Source organism: Helicoverpa armigera, chromosome 18 (assembly GCF_030705265.1).
Source record: "Helicoverpa armigera isolate CAAS_96S chromosome 18, ASM3070526v1, whole genome shotgun sequence".
In the NCBI taxonomy this organism is placed as follows: Eukaryota; Metazoa; Arthropoda; class Insecta; order Lepidoptera; family Noctuidae; genus Helicoverpa; species Helicoverpa armigera.
The window spans coordinates 596,858-618,674 of NC_087137.1; the positions used below are offsets into that span (position 1 = coordinate 596,858).

Below are 21,817 nucleotides of genomic sequence, written 5' to 3' on the forward strand. Positions count from 1 at the left end.
TTGAAATAATTCAAATATCCCATTTTATGCCCTGCTACATTCTTCATTATCAAATAATATGTACATTCCCATGGCAACCAGTAAAATATTGTATGTTTTTTTAGTGTGCATAAGAAATAAACCTATTTTTTTTCCTTAATAATATAAATAAACATGCAATAATAAATAAAAAAATGTTTTGCTTTAGAGTTTTAGAAGTTTTGTGTTAAAATCTTTTGTACCTACCACAGTCCTGGCTACTTTAAATTCTAGCAATGAGAAAGAAGAAAATAACATCTTTCAAAATATTTTTGTCAGTGAACAAAAACCACTTTGTTGAACAAAACTATTAACTATTATTTAATTTTATTATTTTACTTACAATCCAGGAGCGAGAGATCTAGGTAAGAAGGTATCAGGTAATCAGCAGTCTTCATAATACTTTTGCTATCTATAGAAGCACAACTTTAGATGTAGGACTATAAACCTATAACATATTTAGGATCTCAAGTGAAAATGCCGATTGTAATGAGCAAGGCGGAGTGGGACCGTATCCACCATTGGAGGAAATCAGACCGAGAGGACCCTGAAGTGGTGCGACGGCGGGAGTACATCAAGTACCTGGATACTGCCAGTCATGAGATGACCAAATCTTGGCCCAACTCTTTAGAGGTAACTTGACAAAGTACTTGTTTTGTGGTAACATGAATCTACCATTAGATAAATCATTGGATCTATCATCATCCTCCGAGCCCTTTTCCCAACTATGTTGGGATCAATGGATGTATAAAAAAGTGTTAATGTGTGTAGGCATATTACGAAAAAAATCTATCACTGGCAATACCTTTAGTGTTGCCTGAAATAATAATTAGAAGTCATATAATCACCATAGCTATGTTAATATTTGTATTATAAACAATCAAAAGGGTGGTCAAGAATTTTGTTGTGCTTAGAAATACTTTGTCATGCTTCTTTCCTTCTAGAACGTCAACAAACGCAATGAAGAATTGCGTCAAGCACGAATTCGGACAGCAGAGCAAGCCAATACGAGGTTCTATCAACGCTACCTGAAGAAGAAGAAAGAAGAACAAGAGCGACTCATGTATTCTGCCAGAGATGTCATCTTTAAGAATAAGGATGCGCCCAAATTAATGCTTAGGTGATTAATAATTTATGGTTTCCAACGCAGGCCACGTACTTACTAAGTATTTAGTACCTACTTACTCCTTCAATGGATCTAGGTATTTTAGAGATCTCTGCTTCTCCATCCTATTGATATTTTACTATGCGGAGTTACATTGCAATTTGGCTTGATTCCGCTCTTTATTCGGCAGTGCGGTAATAGAAACAGCAGTCCAAAAGGAACGAGCGGAGCAGGTGAAGTTCTTGAACGAGCGCCGCAAGGAAGCAGCAGAACGCAAGAAGAAAGAAGACGACGAGATAATAAGGAAGGCTAAAGAGTGGTACGAGCTCATGGAGCTGCGGAAGAAGAGGCGGTTTGAGGCAAACAAGCAGCACCAACAGGAAATTGTAGCTCAGTAAGATATAATATTTCTCTCACCACTCCTGAAATATTAAAATAAGTACGTAGGTTCTTAGGTGCTCAACCGTTAATATTTATTTCACACTTTGGCATTACTTGTCTGCCCCCAGAGCAAAAGAAATGGCAGAACGTAATCGTATGGAACATGAGACGGAAGTCCAGCTGCAGAAGATAGATAACATGAAGGCCAACGAGCAGATGGAAATCATTAGAGATTTTGAAGAACAATTCGTAAGTCCCATCTCTAAGTAAATACGCATACTTACTTTAACTTATGGGCACTTAATACGTTGTAACGACCACTATTAAAATAATTATAAACACCTAGTTATTGTTGTATTCAGGCAGCAGACGAGAAAGTCCGTATCTTCAAGGATATACAGCAGTCCCGGGAAGAGGCGAGGGCCGCCAAGCGCGAACAAGAAGCGCGCGACAAAATGGACGACCGCCTCATTGAGGTGCTACTGAAGTCACGATGCAGGATCGAGCAGAAGCGGAAGAAGATGGAGGCCGATGTTAGTAGTCGTTCGTAGTATTGTGCCATAAGTAACCACTTATATAATACCTACTTACATAGTGTAGTTTGATGTACAACTGTCTTCGGTGAACAATCAAAAGAAAAAGTAAAGCATAGGTATACAATCACGTTTTAGATAAAAAATGAGAAGCTACGCGTGCTGGAGAAGATCAGCGAGAGACTGGAGTCAGGAGACGCGGAACGCGAGGCCAAGGAACAGGCCGCTCTCGACAAAGCCGTCGCAGAAAAGAATGCAGTGTGAGTTCAGAGTCCTTAAACCTGATTTCCTCCTACTGTACTTATTTGCAAACTCCTAGATAGCGTAAAAATCACGCTACTCTACTGTCGCTTGCTTTTTCCAAGTTTAAGTTTAATATACTTGTACTTATGTCTCTGTAGTGTTCTTAAACTTGTCGACTTGAATTGTCAGAGACAAGGCGCGGGTCGAGGCTCAGCTGAAGAAGGAGGAGCAGTTCCGTCGCGAGAAGCGCGAGAGCCGCGAGCAGTACCTGCGCGAGCAGCAGCAGCAGCTGCACGACTTCAACACCACGCGCCAGTGGGACATCATGAACAGGTCCTTAACTGAACCTTAGCATTATAAGCCCTCTGTTGCCTGCCTGCCGGGGCTTCGGGGTTGTTCGAAAGAGTTACCGCGACCCTGTTACTTAAAAGGCCTACGAAGGAACACGATGGATTTTAGTCAGTAAAATTCTGATACTCCTTCACCGCTGCTAACCCACAGCGGGAGGAGTCATTTGATGATTTACTATCGAAAAAAAAGGACCTCTGTTGCCTATGTCTATGTTATGCAGGTACATAGACGCTATCTTTTGTTTTTTTTACTCCCAGATTCAAGAACGTGGAATTATACGAGGACTTCCAGGAAAAACTACGAGAAGAGAAAGCTCGCAAAATTAAAGAGTATAGAGAAGAGATTCTACGACTGTGGGTAAGTTTCATTACATACGACGAGTAATTTGATGTTGAAAATTTTGATGCCACATAAGAGACAATACGTATTCCTTACCTGGTCCTTAACCGAAGAATTAGGTACATTTCATGCTGTTATTGTCGTGATCTCTCTCACAGCTAATAACAAATACGAGCGTTGTTGCAAAATCGAACACTAGAATAGCAATAGGTACCTTTCTATGTGATATCCATTCAAACATATTTTTCTTATTTCCTCTTCTAGAAAGAGCGTACGGACCGCGAGGCCGCAGAGCTGGCGGAGTCGCGGCACTTCTACGGCGCGCTGGCGGAGCAGAAACTGCGCGACGCGGACAACAAGCTGCTGACGCACGCGGCTGCTCTGCTGCAGGAGGCCAAGGACCATGGCCGGCCTGACCGCCCGCTGCATAGGGCTATCGATGTTAGTGCTTATATTAAGTTACAGCCAGCATATGTAACAAAACGCGGACACTGAGGCTTTACTATCACCAATAGGCACGACAGAAAAAGACAAACCAGTATTCTTCATAATTTCACACTTGTTTTGCAGGCTTACTGCAAGCTGTACCGGCTGTACCCGATGCCGGACCTGCCGGCGTCGATGCAGGAGCACTTCAAGGGGTACAAGACGTGGGACGGCTCGCAGCCCGACCCCGACTACCGCGAGCCGCCGCCGCCGCCGCCCCCAGTGCCCGAACAACACCCCACGCTGACCAAAACAGTCAGGCAGGACGGACTGCAGCCCGTCGATAAGGTACATTTAGGATCCCACTTCTTTTTGAAAGACCGGCAATGTGTGACAAATAACTTCATGTGGTATTAGCCCAAAATCGCGTTAGCAAAACACAAATATGTATAGAGTAGCACATATTTACTCACTCTTGAAAAAGTCGCTCAACTGATGTCCTTCAGTTTTAGCTTCACTAAAAATCATTCGATTGCCGAACGATGTCGATGTCGTTTGATTCGATTGTAGCATCAATTCGATGAAAATCATCATCGATACTCGAAATATGCTCCAATATCTGCTTATGGTTAGATTATTAGATAGATGAAGTTCATGTTACCCAATGTGCTGACAGTCTGTTCATTGCAGCCCGGGCCACCGAAACCCAAGGTAGAGAAGAAGGAAGAGAACGTCGACTACAAGAGAGCGGCTCCAGCTAACGGACTGCAGAGAAGGAACTTGGAGGTTAATATATTATTTTAATTTATCACCAATCAGTAAACAATATTCCATTTTGTAATATTATTTTGCCTCATCCGATCTAGTTTGAAAGGCTTGTTTTCCTAAAACTTGGTGTTGTTTTCAGCAAACGTTCTCACTGCCACCCATCTCTGTGGTGCCTTGCAAGACAGAAGCCTGTCGATGTGAGTTGAAGGGAGCCAAATGAAATAACGCTTTTACAAAATATTCAGTTTTTTATTATCATAATTATCAATTACTTTAGAATGAGTTTGTTTTTAGACCTCGCACACATTGGCAATTCAACACGCGTTGAAAGACTGCAGTAAATATAAGTAACGTAAAATATTAAAATAGTTCAGTATCAAATAAATAAAAATACTTGTGCATAGTTTCGTTCGTGCGACAGTTTCGACGCGCGGTTAAGTCGCGAGTGTGTGCGGGGCCTGCTAGAGAGCGGTTATGGCACGTGTGTGATGCTATTCGAGTGTGACTAGATAATTGGTGGTCTCAAATTGTAAGTGAAATGTAATAAAGCTTGTCTCGGTTCTAAACAGTGTTTTAACTTAAATTACAACAATTTTGAAACTAATACTAGATCTTAATTTAAATCTTTGGTCGCAATGAGTGTAGACACGTATTTCTATAATTTTAAGAATATTACATTATTTCATAAGGTGTTGAAGTTAGTTGAGATATGTGCAGGATTTGTGAGTGACACCGTTACATTTGGCGACTAAGTTTATAATTGTAGCACCTTCATTTAGCAAAATACTCTCATCTTCTCACAAAAAACTTGTCAAAATCAAGAGTTTTGACACTACTCAGAGGAGATCCTTGAAAAATATTGTTTTATGGTAAAACAAGGAACAACTCGCGCCAAACGCAACGGTGGCATGTAACAGTGAATAAGAACTAACAATATTATGCTCTCTGCTCTCTTACATTGGAATCGCATATAAACACAGCTTTCATAATACTCTCGTTGGCTTTGGCTTACACAATATTGTCTAGCGTTTAACAACTACTATTGTTTTACGTCAAGAAGTATAAGTGACTGAAAATATGGTCATGATTCAAATAATATGTCTGCATGGATCTAAACTTATGAACAATAAAATTAAAATCTGCTTGCGGCATTCGATTGGGAAGCTTCATAGCATTTTCAAAATATTCGTATGCTTAGTTGAGTACTACGTGTAACGTATAAACAATAGCAGTTGTTGTACAGTCAAATAACATAATTTTCTAATCAGCCTCTTTCTCGCTTGCACGAGACTTCACAACCTCGACGATCAATAGGAATGTTTATAATTTGCATACAGTACATAAAGGGAAAAACTAAGGGGAACTATGTTTAAATTAGGCTCAAATAAGGGTATTAAATACTTGAGTGAAGTTTTAAATGATTCGCGAAGGTAAAGTCTCGTGCGAACAAGTGAGCTATCGAAACAATTAGACGGAACGTTCGTATCGGTCGTGACTTCGTGTCGCGTAAAACTAACTTAATCTAGCTTGTACTGTGCGTTCGTATTATAAACTAAGGATTTACGTCAAACGTTAAACTAAAACATTATGCTAATTACTTTAGAGATGGCATGAGTTTGTGCTGGCTGGCATAGCCCTAGGATTGAGTGGCTTCAAAGGCTGCCTCCTGATATGTGCCTTGAAGATACGTGAAATGAAGTAAGGCACCGTAGACATTTTGAATTAATTTAGAATGTTGCGTAGATCAAGGCAGCTTTGAAAAGCTAAAGTTACAAGCTAGCGCCACATTTATCACATAACTAAAATCAATCTTCCAATAAACCAAGATAAGTAACTCGCCATGTGATAATATGGTTATGTAGCTAGTATTGGAGTAAACAAACAATTTTACATTCACAAAATATAATACAGACAGGAAGTTAATTACGTAATTTATATCATAAGGGCCATTTCCGTTAATATAACTAAAAGGCTGGTAATTGCATAATATAATCATCCTTTTAATTCTAACTATGTATAGAAAAATAACCCTAGTAATACGTCAATTTACTTAATAATTTATTCGTGTCAAAAATACATACATCTAAAGGTTTCTATGTACAAGTCTGTTGAGGGGTAGTATGGTTTGTAAGGCAAGGGTTCGAGGCGACGCACTCCGGTCACTCACTCATACCGAACGTGAGGGGAATCATAGGCGGAGTGGCAACAACCGAAACTTGGAATAAGGTCCAAATTATGACTCCATTCATTGTCATGTGGCTCAAGTATTACAAAATAACTTTAAATAATGTTTGCTTATAAACAGCCACATCCCAATGAACAGTGTCCAAACGTAAATCTATTTAAATCTAAACAATAAATTAAGTAACACAAATAAACTTATGAATTTGGCACTAATCTAATACTTAACACTAACCTGGCCATGAAATGCATTGTGAAATATTGAAATGCTTTACAAAACTCGAATTTACTCTCACATTTCATTCGTCATTGTTTTCTTACACAAAATTAATTTGTCAATACTTATAAAGGTTATTTGGACAAGTCATTGTTATTAGCTGAAGTTGATGAATGCATATTATAGTTCATCAAAGTCGATAGTTGTCAAGAATCAAGAATTGTGTTGGAAAATCAATTTCGGACAATTCACAGATATTCATGGAAATAATTTAAATGCCGCGGGGCGGCACGTGTGTGCATGTGTGACGTCATAGTCACGTGACGCTATACGCAGCGTGGTGCGGTGACGTGATGTATCGCGTGACGTGCCGCGTCAGGGCACGTCGCGTGATGCGTCCATGGCGTGGTTGAGGCAGCGACTCACTAACTCCAACTTGTTGAGGTACGCGGCCGCCACCTCGCCGCGAGGTGAACTGTCGAGTTGTAATACACTGTATAGTCTCCGTTTTGGATTGGACATGTGATTGCAAATAATAACTTACCTTAGAATGAACGGGTCGTCGTTTGGTGAATTTGTTGTGTATGGTGATCTTCTGGCAAAGTCAGCTACTGTAAAGGTGTAAGATTGTTTGCGTTACTTAACTATCCCGGATAACTGTCGTAGTGGCCTAGTGGCTAAAGGACCAACCTGTCGAGTAAGAGGGTGTGGATTCGATAGGCAAGTACCTATGCAACTTTTTTAAGTTTTTATGAAATTTCTAAGTATATCTTGGACACTAATGACAGTGTTTTGGATGTCACGTTAAATTGTAGGTACATCTTTCTTTGGCAGTCATTACGGATAGTCAGAAGCCAGAAGTCTGACACCAGTCTAACCAAGAACTAGTGGGTTCCCCGGATAACTGGGTTGAGGAGATCATATAGGCAGTTGCTCCTTGTGGCATACTGGTACTCAGTTGTATCCGGTTCGACTGGAAGCCAACCCCAACATAGATAAGAAAAGTCTCGGGTGATGATGACTGGGACATATAATATAATTATGCAGATGTCATGTATGTGTATGTGTACGTACGGCCGGGTGAGGGCGGCAGGTGCAGACGCAGGTCGTGCTTGAGCACGCGGCGCGCGAGCGACTCGGCCGGAGCCCGCGCCGGCACTGACGCGGGGGCTCGGGTGCGAGGAGTGCCGGCTGCGTATGCCTGCTGGTTGTTGCTGTGGGGAATAATGATTTGTTATTTGTAATACTGATGTAAGCTGCAATAACTAAGTATAATCCGGAAGCAAATAGGCAATTATAGTCGGCAACTAGCTTTTAAAATGACCTTTAGGTTTTGTATCCTAAAGCTAACAAATATGAAATAAGCAAATTCAACATTCTTTAAATGAAAAAAGCCGCTATCTCATTGGCGTTTTACGAGCGCCGACGTAACAAGTATAACATCCGCTAAACGCGACGTCAACGTCGCGTAAGTAGTATTGACCGCTTCGACTTTAGCCGACAAAGCTAGAAATACTACGAATTATCAGAAGAATTAATTAATTTTAATTAAGTAATAATTGAATACATACGGCGTGATAGGTGTGGCCGGGGTGGTGGGACGTGTCTCAGGTCTCGGCGCCCGCAGGATGCAGTTGGCGGACAGCGCTCGCACGTGCTGCCGCCGCCGCACCAGGAATCCCATGCGGAGTACCACTATCACTACTGATACTATGCACCTGTGTACAAGAACAATGTTATAGTACCTATTCGTATAATATACGTGAGTAGTATACTAGCATGTCCTCTCCTTCCATACTCTTTTTTCTAGCGTCGTAGATCAGAGGAACAATGAAATAAATAGCACAAGTCCAGTAATTAATCAAATTAAAAATTGCTGGTATCTTTTACGAAATTATCTCTCAAGTATGTAGAATTAGATGATTTCCTCGAAAACGAAATCTCAAGGCTTATCATCATCCTCCGAGCCTTTTTCCCAAACTATGTTGGGGTCGGCTTCCAGTCTAACCGGATGTAGCTGAGTACTAGTGCTTTACAAGGAGCGACTGCCCTGCCTGACCTCCTCAACCCAGTTACCCAGGCAACCCAATACCCCTTGGTTAGACTGGTGTCAGACTTACTGGCTTCTGACTACCCGTAACGACTGCCAAGGATGTTCTATGACAGCCGGGACCTACAGTTTAACGTGCCATCCGAAACACAGTCATTGGTGTCTAAGATATACTTAGAAAGTACATACAAACTTAGAAAAGTTGCATTGGTACTTGCCTGACCTGGAATCGAACCCGCGCCCTCATACTCGAGAGGTTGGTTCTTTGCCCACTAGGCCACCACGACTTCTTCTCAAGGCTTATAACACACAAAAAAAACACTATAAAGGTAGAAAGGACAGATAAAGAAATAGCTTGTTTCCACTCACTTGAACCGCTTCTTCCCCTTGCTGACCTCAGGCGTCCTGGTTGAAGGCAGCCTGAGGTTCTTCTCGAACTCAGTGTACCCGGCCAGCACGCGCTGCAGGTACCGCTTCTGCCACACCAGCGCCTTGCGGCAGCTCTCCAGTCGTAAGCATCGCCCGTGCAAGTAGCGGATCTGAAGACAAACAAAGCAAATATAAATATGTACTATGGATAAAAAAGAAACACAAAATAATAAAACTGTAGCAATCGAAAACAATAACGGTATAAATAACAGACGATTATAAAACCACAAATGTGTGGGCCGATAACCAAGTAACACGAAAAAGTTTTTAGTTTTTTCCCTCACGAAAGTTACATAGACAAACTTTTTACAAACAAAAAAGAATACGGCAAAGCTGCCTCGAAATTAGAACGTCAGACTCTGACATAGCAAATGTCGCTGTGATGTGACGTAAAAATATATATTCCGCGCACATCAATTTATTTTCTATTAATATACAAAAATTCCGTCGTTTTATAATGAAAACGTATTAAGGTACATTGCCAGCGTAAATATGGAGGCACCTAAGAACGACGCGCCGAAATTGCCCGATATGGTGTAAGTACCGACTGAGACTTTTCAGCTCATAATCAAACCTAAGCTTGTAACTAAACATCAACATTTTACAGACATGCAAGTACCACTTATTCGCAAGACTAAAAATATGTTTGTACCGTTCTGAGAGCTGTCGTGAAGGCCGATTAAAGTATGTATTATTACAGTATGTGCGGCGACCATCCGTCTTTCACGAAGACGGAACTGAACGTCAAAACAGACGCGAAGATGGATGAAAAAGATAAGGATAAGGGTAAAGACAAAAACATGTCCTATGCCAAGATCACGCCTACGGTAAGTGAGATTTTGTTACATTAAACTGTGTTGCACGGCAAAAATTTGATTTTTTGATGTATGCATCGTCATCATCTCCCGAGTTTTTTCCAAACTATGTTGGGTCAGGCTTCTATTCTAACCGGGTTCAGCTGAGTACCAGTGTTTTACAAGGAGCGACTGCCTATCTGACCTCCTCAATCCAGTTACCCAGGCAACCCGATACCCCTTGATTAGACTGGCGTCAGACTTACTGGCTTCTGACTACCCGTAACGACTGTACCTGTCTGTCTGTGATGTATGCAACAAATCGTCATTTTTTTCTTTAAACTTGAACGATTAAGAACAGCGGCACTCAAAGAGTTCGGGATATACTTTGTAAACATCACTCTGAGAGTGAAGGAAGCTAGAAGCAACAACCAGTGTGTTGTACGGATCAAGGTTATGATACGCGTGTGTATGTTCGCTCAGCCATCTCGCACGGAGCGGTCGGAGCGGCTGGAGCAGGCGCTGGCGCTGGAGCGCGGCGGCAGCGAGGCGGCGCTGCGCGCGGGCGAGGCGCGGCGCCGCGTGCGCGAGCTGGAGGTGGTGCAGCGCCCCGACATCGACGTCAGCGCCACCTCCAATCGCGCCCTCGTACAAGGTATGCGCCTACTTCAAGCACCTAGCTCGCTATATTCAAGCCCCTCAAGGTGTACAAGACAGCCAGTCTATCATTACATAACATTTTAACGAAAAACTAAGGATTTGTATGTGTGTGACTCGTTATTTAAGCTCCAGACTACTCTACTACCCCAAAATCAAAGTTTGAACCTCTTTCAACTAAAGCAACATTGTACATTCTTGTCATTTAACCTACCTATATGAACAGTTGTTCGTTAACAATAATTCCAAGGCCCAGGATTTTAGGCGCTTTCACAATAGTGGACTATTTTAAGCATAAGGTCAGTCTTCCTAAGACCATTCTAAGCGGCAAAAACGTAGAATTTGTTGTGAGATTATCGAAATTTGATTTCTGCCGTGCTACCGAGCGTCTACTTTGAGACTTACGATTTCAATCCCTTGTCACCTGCCCAAATTACAATTTGAGTATGGAAATTCTTTATTTCTCCAGTTAGACATTCACGTAGGCCGATATGGGTGCGATACCGTCACCAGACATCATTGGTACTTCCATTCATGTCACTTTGTACTCTTGCTGACTGAGGGCAACCGCCAGTTTGCGAGACACTACAGTATTACATATAGGTACACATGTTGCCCGTGTGTGTACAGCGGCGCTGGGCAGCTTCCGCTGGCCGCCGTACTTGCTGTGCGTGTGGGTGCTGGTGCTGGTGCTGACGCACGTGCTGCATTGCCTCGTCAGCGTGCTGGAGAGGGCACTGCCCGCTATCAGGTACTAACATATCTTCCGAGCCTTTCGGCTGCCAGTCTAACCCGGTGCAGCTATGCCGGGATGCCATTGCACTCGCCATTGTTGAGAATGTTGGGTACTATTTAGTTAGCTACATGATGGAATCAGTATATTTTTGTGTAAATCTGTTATTATGTGCTGTTTCAGAAAGACGTAACGAAATGATATCTTGAGTTTGTTAGCAACTATAGAATTTTCGTTCAATATGCATTTCGTTACAGTATCATGCAATAAGTAAAAAATGTCTGCTTCCGTAAAACTAACAATATTTAGCTTTTATATGTCTATATGGTCGCTAAGACACTGGTATGTTGGTACAGGAAGTGCAGCCAGGTGTTCCGCGCGTGGACGGAGGAGACGTGGCGCGGCGAGGCGGAGCTGAACCAGCGCGTGTGGCCGGTGGCGCTGGCGGCGGTCACGGCGCTGCTGTACGCGCTGTACTTCGCGCTGTACGCGGCCTACGCGGTGGTGCTGTGGGCCATCGAGCCGCTCTGTGCCGACGGCGACGACAAGCGCAGCGCCACCGACCTGCGCGGCCTCGCGCTGCGCGACGACGCCAAGCCCTGACCATCCTCCACCCGGCATCAACACGCACTCTAGCATATGCTCAAATACTCTCTCAACATCAACATTTTTAACGAATAAAATATAATAAACCCATGCTGTGTTGTTATTTGTGATTAATTGTCATCACCTCAGAATATATTGAATTCATGCCTACCTAAACTATGATCTCATTCCAATATTATTATGAAGAGCTCAATCGTGTAGCAGAACATATAATGAAGATTTTCAGGACACATTTGCAGAAGCAAGCGTATTCCATATCCATCGCAGTGCCTATAACTTTTTTTTTAACCTTTTACCAGCTAAAGATTGACAATAACAAAGTATGATTAAAGACCCTCAAGGTAGAATTCCGTGGGTCGCGGCTTACGCAGCCGCGCGCGGCTTACGACAGTCGTCGGCCGCGCGCGACAATAGTCAACCTATGAAAATGTATGGCGCCGCTGCCGAGGCTCGCGACAGTCGCGCGCGGCCGACGAATTTCGTAAGCCGCGCGCGGCCGTATGCATCTCAACATGGTCTAGCGCTTAGTAACATCTATATAATTTTAGTAAAACCAGAATTGAATTGGTTTTTATTTAGTCGGCAAAACTTCCTTTTGTTTTCATTACAATACAAATGCTTTTGAATCAGTATTGGGTAGTATCCTTCATCATTTCTACTTTTAAAAAATAGGGTCGATTGGTAATCTATTTTCATAATACAGCCACAGCAATACGTCATCCTCTTCTTCTTCAAGGATATCAATTAGCACTTCGACTAGAGGGAACGGACGAACAAAATCTACTAATTTCAACACAATGCCGCGCGCGGCTTACGAAATTCGTCGGCCGCGCGCGACTGTCGCGGACCTCGGCAACGGTGCCATACATTTTCATAGGTTCACTATTGTCGCGCGCGGCCGACGACTGTCGTAAGCCGCGCGCGGCTGTCGTAGCCGCTATCCACGGAATTCTACCTTCATGTGTGTATCATACTATCTCATAGAAACCTACTCCTCATCGCATCATGAGATTTCTAGTTAGCAAATAAGTGATGACTATTAGCCCTGGTATTTTATCCTATTGGTTAATATTTTACTCAATATTGATGAATGTATCGTAAGTTGCTCAGAAGATAATTGCTAAAGCAATAGCTTAACTCGAAAAGACAACATTTATTATTAGCTAGAATTCGTAACGACGTTTCGTCGATCAAATAAAATCACTGACTCATTGGTATAGTAGTCTAGTCCTAGAGCATCTGCTAGAAATAGATAGCGGTGTTACACCCCCGTGGCTGGGACGTATAGTCTGAGTCCTCTAATGTTTATGAATACTCAGTAGCAGTCGTTGTTACAATTCCACGTCAGAGGCCATCAGGTGGATTTGAGAAAACTCCGACACAAGGGCTTGTAAAAACAGTCACTTCGTATTGTAAAAAGATACCTGCCTAACTTGCAGTAAGATTTCTTTATCATAGAAATGTACACTGTTGATATCAAAGTTAGTTCAATTGGTGAACGCACATCTGTCAGCAGAATTGATCAAAGAATCGAATTCTATCAAAATTCATTCCAGGCGATTCGACCGATTGGCTGTTCACGTGGTTTCATATAATTAATACTAAAATTGCATTCTTTCACCACATTTCCGTCTAACAGATATGCGTTCACCAGTAGTTATATAAACAAAGAAACCATATGCGAACAAGTGAAGCATTTAATAAGAGCGTGACTCACGGCCTGGTCGCGCTCGTCGTGCCGCTGCGAGCACTCCTGCTGCTGCTGCCGCTGCAAGCTCTCCAGTTGAGCCGACAGCTGCTGCTTCTCTTGCCGTAGCGCTACCAGCTCGGGGCTGCTGGACTCTAGGAGACACTTCTTCAAGGTTGCTAGTTCCCGGGATAACTCGCTCTTTGTGCTTTCGATTTCAGTCTGTGGGATAGGAGTTGGTATTAGCTTGGATTAAATATGCTAACGCATCTACAAAATTATCTCTATCTAGTACTTAAAGTTTTCTTAAATTATGTATCAGGATAGTGATGAAACACAAAATTATCTCTAACTATAAGTACTTTCAGTAAAATATGTATTAGTATAGTGATAAAACTTCGATAAAAATATGTATATCGATTAATGTGTACATCATTACACAAGACTAGACGGGATTATACAGCCAAGTCAATTTAATCATTTTAAGAAGTGCTGGTATCCTAAATACGCAGTTTAAGTTACTCATTCCGGTTGTGAAATAAATTCCTTGAAAATCGTGATATAAAATATTTTTTAAACAAAGTTTGCTTAGAACACAATACTAACGAGTGCATCAGTAACAGGTCGGTAGTGGACGCCAGAGTTGAGCTTCTTCTCCAGCTGGGCGATGGTGGAGGCCTGAGTGCTGATGAGCTCCTGTGACCGCACTAGCTGTACGCCCGCCTCATGCTTCAGTCTGTGGGCAAACGTAACATCATAGCTACATGCACTGGTTTATCTGCATGTGAAAAATTCAAAATAAATTCATTCTAAGAGTTTATCCTACTGCAACGTTTTACAAAATACAGTTCCCAATCAGACAATACTTCAGCGCAGACATAAAACACACAATTTGATATTGTTTGCTATGTATTAATTTTTAGTCTTCAGGGTCATTCAGTTTTCAGGGTTTTAGTGATGAGGAACACGAGCATATTTCATAGGCTAAAACTAACATAAGTAGACTTACCTCTTAATCTCAGCGAGTTCGCTCTTGAGCGCGGCACACTGGTCATTCCTAGCGTTCATCTCCCTCTCAGCCTGCAGTCGCGAGTGGTCGAGCATGGCCTGCAGGTCGCCGTACCGCGTGCGTTCCACCTCCAGCTTGGATTTCAGCAGGGACAGCTCGCCTTTCAGACGCTCGCTGTTTTCTCTCTGTACAGGAAGAAAGTTACTTTATAGTAGACTGATATTATATTAAGTAAACAATGTGATTTGATTCTGGTGTCTGAATTTACGAGGCATAGTCCAGAAAACATAATCAAGAATACCAACCAACTGAATATATTCAATGAGAAATTAAAAAATGTCGTGGTGGCCTAGTGGGCAAAGAACCAACCTCTCGAGTATGAGGGCGCGGGTTCGATTCCAGGTCAGGCAAGTACCAATGCAACTTTTCTAAGTTTGTATGTACTTTCTAAGTATATCTTAGACACCATTGGCTGTGTTTCGGATGGCACGTTAAACTGTAGGTCCCGGCTGTCATTGAACATCCTTGGCAGTCGTTACGGGTAGTCAGAAGCCAGTAAGTCTGACACCAGTCTAACCAAGGGGTATCGGGTTGCCCGGGTAACTGGGTTGAGGAGGTCAGATAGGCAGTCGCTTCTTGTAAAGCACTGGTACTCAGCTGAATCCGGTTAGACTGGAAGCCGACCCCAACATAGTTTGGGAAAAAGGCTCGGAGGATGATGAGAAATTAAAAAATGCCCGTACCTAAGCTGGAACTCTTGAGGAAAAACTGTGCCTGTATGGCACCATTAATTTATAATTATCTGCCTAAGGGAATGACTGACTTGCCATACAACAAGTTCTGTAGTGCCCTTCGAAATTAGCTAATTCAGGAGAATTTTTATAGCGTTAAAGTGTTTCTCAAGAAAAGTACATGTCGATTTGGTGCCCACTAAATGCCGTACCTTTTTTCATAACCATAATTTAAAAAATTATTCAATTGATTAATTGATGATTTTCTACCATTAAAAAAAGCTACAACATACCTCATGATTAAGCTGCGCAGTAAGCGGATCACTATGATTAGCAGTATCCAACGCCTGCCGCTCCAACTGCGCCAGTCTAGCGCGAGTCTGCTGTTCTCTCTGTTGAAGCTCTAGTTCTGACTGCATGGCGGCTTCTAAGCGCTTCTTCAAGATCTGGATCATGTTCGAGTCTTGGTTCTGGATGGTGAGAAATTGGTATATATTAGACATGTTTGTGGAATGTGTCGATAAATAAAAATGTGACTGGCTTTTCTTAGAACCAGCTGTTTATGAAGAGCTTATAAAAATATTAGTAGTTCTATTGCAGACTTATTCCTATCAGAACAAAATGAACAAATGCAATTCACACACATGTATATCCCAAAAATCTATCTTCCAAAATTAAGAAAATCAAAGTTAAACTATTTACTTTTTCGGACATATTTGTACGACAGAGAATCATTTTTGCTTGTACCAAATATTGTAACTGATAAGTACCTACGTAAGGTAATTAATCTTAATGTCCTAATGTTCTACACAATGTTAAGAGGATGTCAATTTTTCTCAGTAAATACAAAACGGATCAAAATACAACTTGGTTACCTGAAAGTTCATGATATAAACCTTATTTTGTTAGTTGTAGAAACATGATTAGGTAACTTTTATAACAGAGAAAAATATATCAAACATACCTCTTTTTAAAAAGAGATTCACATATTATGGGCAAACGGGACCGATTTAAGCCTCTTAACTTTTTTAGTAGTTGAGTATATACATACTCTTTAAAATTGTAGTAGGAATTTTTATTAAATTATCATTTCTAAATATTAAAATTACAAAACCATTTTGTGGCTTACGACTTTTAGTTATAAGCTAGCGCGCGTATTGTTATCCTCGCCCCGCTCAGACGCTCCGACCCCTTTTGGCGCCTTAGATGCGCGTGCCGGTTATGGAATTATTGTTGACCAATTCCTCGCCTTAATGTTGTTTTAGCTTATACAACAAGATAGTAAAAGTATTCCTCACCTGCAGACTCTCGGCAGTATGCTTATGTGTATCAAGCAGCAGCTGCAACCTGCTGCAGTTGTCGCGCTCGGCCTCGAAGCGCAGCCGGCTGGCCTGCCAGTCCGACACCAGCTTGTCGCGGACCCTGGTATACACCCCATGAATATTAGACCACATTATTACTAATGTACTACTAGGTATTGATCTTGAGGAAACCTAAATTCAATTATTTTAAGACCAATAATAAGCCTAGCTTCAGAACCGACTCTGCCTTCTTCGATAGTCGAGAATAAACTACAGCACAAGAAGAAAGTCATAACCCAAGTTGTTATATACAATGTAGATGATTGAATTCAGCGAAAGTTAAAAATAAAACAATGTAACTGTTGATATTGTAATTCTAGAGGTTGCTTGATAAACCAATTATTATGTTTTAGGTCACAAATATTTGTAAATGTCGCATAAACATAATATACGTTCAAGAGTTTCATATATTTTGTAGTAGCGTGATTATCGTTCATATTATAAGTAGATACAATGCTAGAATGTTATGAAGCTAACCTGTTAAGTTCAGCAATGAGAGCGTCCTTGTCTTTGAGCCTGGCCTCAAGGTTGTTGACCTGCATCACCAGCTTGTCGTTCTCAGAGCGGAGACGGTTCACTCGGTCGGATGACGACGAGTGGATCGAACTTGACGACCTGGGTACAAATACATAAGTTATTCTAATTATACGATTAGATACGCCACATACCATTATACTGTCATTGAACATCTTTGGCAGTCGTTACGGGTAGTCAGAAGCCAGTAAGTCTGACACCAGCCTTATCAAGGGGTATCGGGTTGCCCGGGTAACTGGGTTGAGAAGGTCAGATAGGCAGTCGCTCCTTGTAAAAAACTGGTACTCAGCCGCATCCGGTTAGACTGGAAGCCGACCCCAATATACTTCATAAAAGGCTTGGGAGATGATGATACCATTATACTTAGCCTTCGTGAGGGTTTATATGACAAATAAAGTATGAAAGTTTCACTTACTTCGATGTATTCAAAGCGAGTCGCGGAATGTCTTCTCTTTCGTCGCTGCTTGCCGACAAAATCTAATAAACGGAAAATCGAATTATTATAAGCTGCAACAGAACTACTTAGTAGCATAGAATTCTATCGATTTCATTGAGTTCGTTGAACTTGTTGATCACAGAACTTCCAATGCCTAGATACCAATGAAAACTGTAGGCGATTTTCTAGTCTGATGCGACAAGTACAGTTTGCGTTTCTGAAGTTAGCCATTGGAGACTTAACGCATGTGTGGCAGTATTTTGTTCATATTTTTAACTAAGTGACATAAGCTAACAGTGGCCAAGTTCAGACAGGAAAAAATTATTGACAATATTTGTACGAACAAATGGCAACAAACTTCAGAATTACAAAGTTATTTGGAGATCTATACTCGTACTTAAGATAGATGTAAAAGTTAGCACTAACCTGTTCCATGATATCCTCATCCAGTGTATGCGAGTAGTCGAGCTGGTCCCGCAACGCTCTCTCCAGCTCGGCGGTGGGCGAGCGGACGGCCACGGCTCGCTGTGACTCCATAGTCGTGCGTACTTCCCGACCCGGGGATAGGCGGAGTCTGGACAAGGGAAAGGAAATTAGTGCTTCTGATTTTTGAAGTATTACTTAATTAAATAATATGGTACAGTAAATTATGGAAAACTGATTTTTCTGTTGTTTTTGATCTGAGAGGTGAAGTAGCAAACTTTAAAATCATTTATTCAAACTTAGGTATATGGCTTCGCAATTTCATTCGCTTTGCATACAGCAGAAGGGAGAGCTATATCCAGTAGATTATAGAAGGTTCCTTCCATCATACTTTCAAAATTATTTTACCAAATACAATAAATAAGTTAACAAAAGCACAAGGCTATCAATTACCTGTCCACAAGTTCCCTTAAGTTTTCCAGTTCCGCTTCCAATTCTTGGCACCTCTCCACTTTCAGCCGCAGTTTGTTCTTCAACTCGCCCACGTTCGACTCTTCTCGCATTCTGCAACAAATGATATGACTTACTACATAACTATCGGAGGCCCTACTAAAACTACGATAGTTTACTTTACAAGTCATTTGTGTAAAAAATAAGTGTAATGAGTGAGTAATGTTTTATTGTACTTATTTTAAATTACGTAATTGACTTTTGAAGTCGTGTAAATCAAATAAATAAATAATGCAGTTTTAGAATCAAGTCAAAATATTCTTCTTGTATGGCACTCATTTAGAGCACCCATACATAATCTTCAAGATTACAAAAAATAACGAAAAATAAAGAAGAAAATGATATACTTTACATCAACATGGATCCTACTTAGACAAGTGACCTAATAATTCTTAGTATGGCAATGGTTGATGTCTCCTACCTCGCGACCACAGCATCAAGCTGCTGCGCCAGCTGGTCCTTCTCAGCGGCGAGGTGTTGTATCTCGTGCTGCAAGCTGTCCGCGTGCTGCCGCAGCTCGGTGTTGGCGGCCTCGCTGTCGGCGGCTTGCTTGCCGGCCTGGCTGAGGCTGTTGCGCAGTTCTGTTACGTCCAGCTTCGCTTTGGCAAGCTCGAATGCCTGGATAATTGATAAAAGGGTCAAGATTGTAATACAAAACGATAAACGAATAATAATAGGCAGGAAATAGCCTTCCCAGAACTTAATATTGAAGTTCATATTTAATGTGTTAGTTTATACAGAATGAGAAAATTTACTTTTTACTAGCCATGCTGCTAGCGGTATCAATGGCGTTAATACATACCACTATTTTTGGCAACCACGTCAAATGGCCTTAATTCATTCATTGGCATGGCAGACCACGTTAACACTAATATTTATGAATCAGATTGCTCTATTTTTTACCCGCCCACGTATAAAGGAAACAGAATGGAAACGTACCTTATCGTTCAACTCTTTCTTGTTGAAGTCAAGTTCATGTTGCAGTAGAGAGATCTGTTTCCTAATCTTCACTAACTGCTTCTTGTCATTGCTCGCCTGTCGGTCCAGCGACTTCCTCTCGTCTCCACTCTTGTTGCGAGGAGACGGACTCCTCGACACCATCTTGAGCTGCTCCTTGAGAGAAGCTATCTCATCGTGGAAGGCATTGATGTCCTCGTGCAGTATCTCTATTTCTGTCTCCTTGTCTTTAAGCTTGTCAGTCAATAGTTTAAGCTCGTCAATCTTGGCTGTCAGTTCGTTGTTGAGAGAATTTACTCGCACCAATTCAGTCTCGTTGCTCTGAAGTTTGAGAGAAGCGTTTTCTTGCTCTTTTTCAAGTTTCGTCAATTTCAACTTTAAGTCTTTGTTGTGTGTGTTCAAATTTTCATTTTCTTCATTCAGTTTTGCAACGTCACGGTTTAAAGCTTCTACAGTGTCTTGTATATGGAATAGTTCATTGGATTTCTCTTCGAATGCCTCCTTAAGATTGTCAAATTCTTCTGTTTTGTCATTGAGGCATCTTTGCAAGTCATCCAATCTATCCAAATGTTGGTTCAAACTGTCAATCTGTTGGTTCTTCTCAGACACAAGCTGTTGCAACTTTTGAAGCTCGTTAACTTTCTCTCTCATTTGATGATTTTCACTCTCATATTTTTCCAAAGCGTTGTTCCTGCTCTGTAGCTCGTCAATCTTAACCTCTAGTTCAGTCATTTTGTTCGTCAAGTTACGTTTCTCTTTAGCGAGTTCTAGGATCATATTTTCTCGCCTCAGAATGTCTTCTTTGAGCAAGTGCAGGTCTTTGGACTTATCATTCACTTCTTGCGTCAGTTCCGCGAGCCTCTGTTCGAGCAACTTTTTGTTTGACGAGAAATTATCTAATTGGTTCTCATAGAATTTCTTGTCATGTTCCATGGTGGCCATCGTGTTTTCCAGTAGGCCTTTCAGTTCTTCTACTTCTTCCTTTAGAGCAGGGAATTCACAGAGCTGCTCCTCAGCGTTTTTCAGGTCAGACTTGCAGGTCTCTAACTCAGTCCTGGATTTTTTAATCTCATGTTTCAATTGAGTCAATATGTCGGGGAAGTTTTCTTGTTTAACGTCAAGAGTTATTCCGAGTTCCCCTAACGAGGTGAAGTCGTTGTGCGTTTTATTGTCGGTAGTTTCCAGGGAGAAGTTAATTTTCTTCGGTTCGACGCTTAAGTCTTTACTGTCGTTAGCGTCTCTGTTGGGGTACATTGAGCAATTATCTTGTATGATTTGAGCATGTTTCGTTTCAATACCGAACATTGTAGTTTCGTTGACGTTTCTTTTGTATTGTTTGAGTAGTTCTTTATTTTGTGTTGACGTTAAATGAGCCGGCAGCGAGTCAGCTCGCGGGGTGTAACCAGGTAATTCGAAATGGTCAGTAAATTCAATGTTCAGGGAACTCATATTTGGTTTGTCGAGTTCTGGTGGCAATGTCCTGTTAAGAATCTTTTCTTTGGTGGTATCAGCGTAGGGCGCTCCGGTGAGGCTGACATTATGTCCCTTGAGTTCAGCCCGGCGCATCTGCAGGTCCTGTTCGTCGAACTCAGAGATAGACACGATGTCGCTGAGAGTCCTCGCGGAAGCTTTGCCTTCTAAGACGTCGCCATTCTCCTCCTTTTGGTTGTCTTCGTCCAGTTTTAGCGCTGTGAAACGAGCAATAAATCATATTTAACTGCGAAAGTTAGCCAGACGGATCCTTCAACGTCAACCTAAATAATTGCGAGGAAGTTGGAATAAATCCAAATCTACGTATAATTAGTCTAGACTGATGTAAAGTCCTAAAACAAAACTGGAAAACAGACTACATGAATCATTGGAGCGAAATGGAACTGTTTCGCGAACTAAGAGCATGTTTGTATGCCTACGCTAATAATTTACGAACTCGAGCGCTTGGCAAGCTTCAAAGAGAAAATAAATAAATAATATGGAATATTGTCTAAACGTGTCGTGTCTGTTTTGATGAAGTTAAAAAATACTGCCAATAAATACAAGTTCAATTATTTGAACAAATAGACCGAAATGTTTATCTCTATGCTAATGGATTTGCATCGTGTTAGCCTTAATTCATAAAATCTCTTCAACTTATAGATGCTGCTATCTCGGAACTATAGGAGTCCATAATAAAGCTTAGAACATGACATCAGTCGATAACACATGCAGACAATATTTAATGCATGAACTCTACTACTCTATCTACCTTCTTAATTGCAAGGACCAGCTTTGGGAAATTATGTCCGGGTACCTAACCTTTTAAATAATGTGGGAGAAACAATCGACTATCTACCTTCATACA

General features: G+C 41.5%; 3 protein-coding genes across 6 annotated transcripts in view; 2 read left to right on the top strand and 1 right to left on the bottom strand.

Annotated features, from left to right (window-relative positions):
- The first annotated feature begins 84 nt into the window (after positions 1-84).
- LOC110376721 (trichohyalin) lies at positions 85-5,231 on the top strand. 2 transcript variants are annotated; one of them, XM_021335291.3, is made up of 13 exons: positions 85-398; positions 482-651; positions 963-1,138; positions 1,314-1,517; positions 1,633-1,753; positions 1,867-2,037; positions 2,176-2,297; positions 2,470-2,613; positions 2,889-2,988; positions 3,235-3,411; positions 3,541-3,744; positions 4,087-4,182; positions 4,304-5,231. In XM_021335291.3, exons 2-13 carry the CDS (start codon positions 496-498, stop codon positions 4,382-4,384), a joined length of 1,752 nt encoding a protein of 583 aa, XP_021190966.3. In that variant the 5' UTR covers positions 85-398; positions 482-495; the 3' UTR covers positions 4,385-5,231. The 2 variants fall into 2 exon arrangements, with proteins under 2 accessions (XP_021190966.3, XP_021190965.3); XM_021335290.3 differs by having other exon boundaries at positions 86-383.
- The window catches only part of LOC110376742 (centromere-associated protein E), a 63,302-nt gene continuing 45,877 nt past the window's right edge, over positions 4,393-21,817 (bottom strand). The window contains exons 24-39 of the mRNA XM_064039031.1: positions 19,462-21,167; positions 18,944-19,140; positions 18,466-18,576; positions 18,016-18,163; positions 17,569-17,630; positions 17,097-17,234; positions 16,557-16,680; positions 15,552-15,728; positions 14,528-14,712; positions 14,125-14,254; positions 13,549-13,740; positions 8,982-9,151; positions 8,134-8,280; positions 7,637-7,776; positions 7,107-7,173; positions 4,393-7,037 (exon numbers count right to left, since the gene is read on the bottom strand). Coding sequence (XP_063895101.1) covers positions 6,938-7,037; positions 7,107-7,173; positions 7,637-7,776; positions 8,134-8,280; positions 8,982-9,151; positions 13,549-13,740; positions 14,125-14,254; positions 14,528-14,712; positions 15,552-15,728; positions 16,557-16,680; positions 17,097-17,234; positions 17,569-17,630; positions 18,016-18,163; positions 18,466-18,576; positions 18,944-19,140; positions 19,462-21,167 — 3,794 coding nt within the window. The 3' untranslated portion in view covers positions 4,393-6,937. The remainder of the gene's footprint in view (positions 7,038-7,106; positions 7,174-7,636; positions 7,777-8,133; positions 8,281-8,981; positions 9,152-13,548; positions 13,741-14,124; positions 14,255-14,527; positions 14,713-15,551; positions 15,729-16,556; positions 16,681-17,096; positions 17,235-17,568; positions 17,631-18,015; positions 18,164-18,465; positions 18,577-18,943; positions 19,141-19,461; positions 21,168-21,817) is intronic.
- LOC110376722 (uncharacterized) lies at positions 9,414-11,921 on the top strand. 3 transcript variants are annotated; one of them, XM_021335293.3, is made up of 5 exons: positions 9,414-9,577; positions 9,727-9,868; positions 10,319-10,490; positions 11,096-11,243; positions 11,582-11,921. In XM_021335293.3, the coding sequence occupies exons 1-5, from the start codon at positions 9,534-9,536 to the stop codon at positions 11,826-11,828; spliced, it is 753 nt and encodes a 250-aa protein (XP_021190968.2). In that variant the 5' UTR covers positions 9,414-9,533; the 3' UTR covers positions 11,829-11,921. The 3 variants fall into 3 exon arrangements, with proteins under 3 accessions (XP_021190968.2, XP_021190970.2, XP_021190969.2); XM_021335295.3 differs by having other exon boundaries at positions 11,123-11,243; XM_021335294.3 differs by having other exon boundaries at positions 9,742-9,868.

Bases quoted from the DNA above. Each gene is read 5' to 3' on its own strand.
- LOC110376721 (XM_021335291.3), top strand. From the start codon at position 496: ATGCCGATTGTAATGAGCAAGGCGGAGTGGGACCGTATCCACCATTGG. The intron at 1,139-1,313 runs GTGATTAATAAT...TTTATTCGGCAG, and splicing joins GCGCCCAAATTAATGCTTAG to TGCGGTAATAGAAACAGCAG. The intron at 4,183-4,303 runs GTTAATATATTA...TGTTGTTTTCAG, and splicing joins TGCAGAGAAGGAACTTGGAG to CAAACGTTCTCACTGCCACC.
- LOC110376722 (XM_021335293.3), top strand. From the start codon at position 9,534: ATGGAGGCACCTAAGAACGACGCGCCGAAATTGCCCGATATGGT. The intron at 9,578-9,726 runs GTAAGTACCGAC...GGCCGATTAAAG, and splicing joins CCGAAATTGCCCGATATGGT to TATGTATTATTACAGTATGT. The intron at 9,869-10,318 runs GTAAGTGAGATT...ATGTTCGCTCAG, and splicing joins ATGCCAAGATCACGCCTACG to CCATCTCGCACGGAGCGGTC.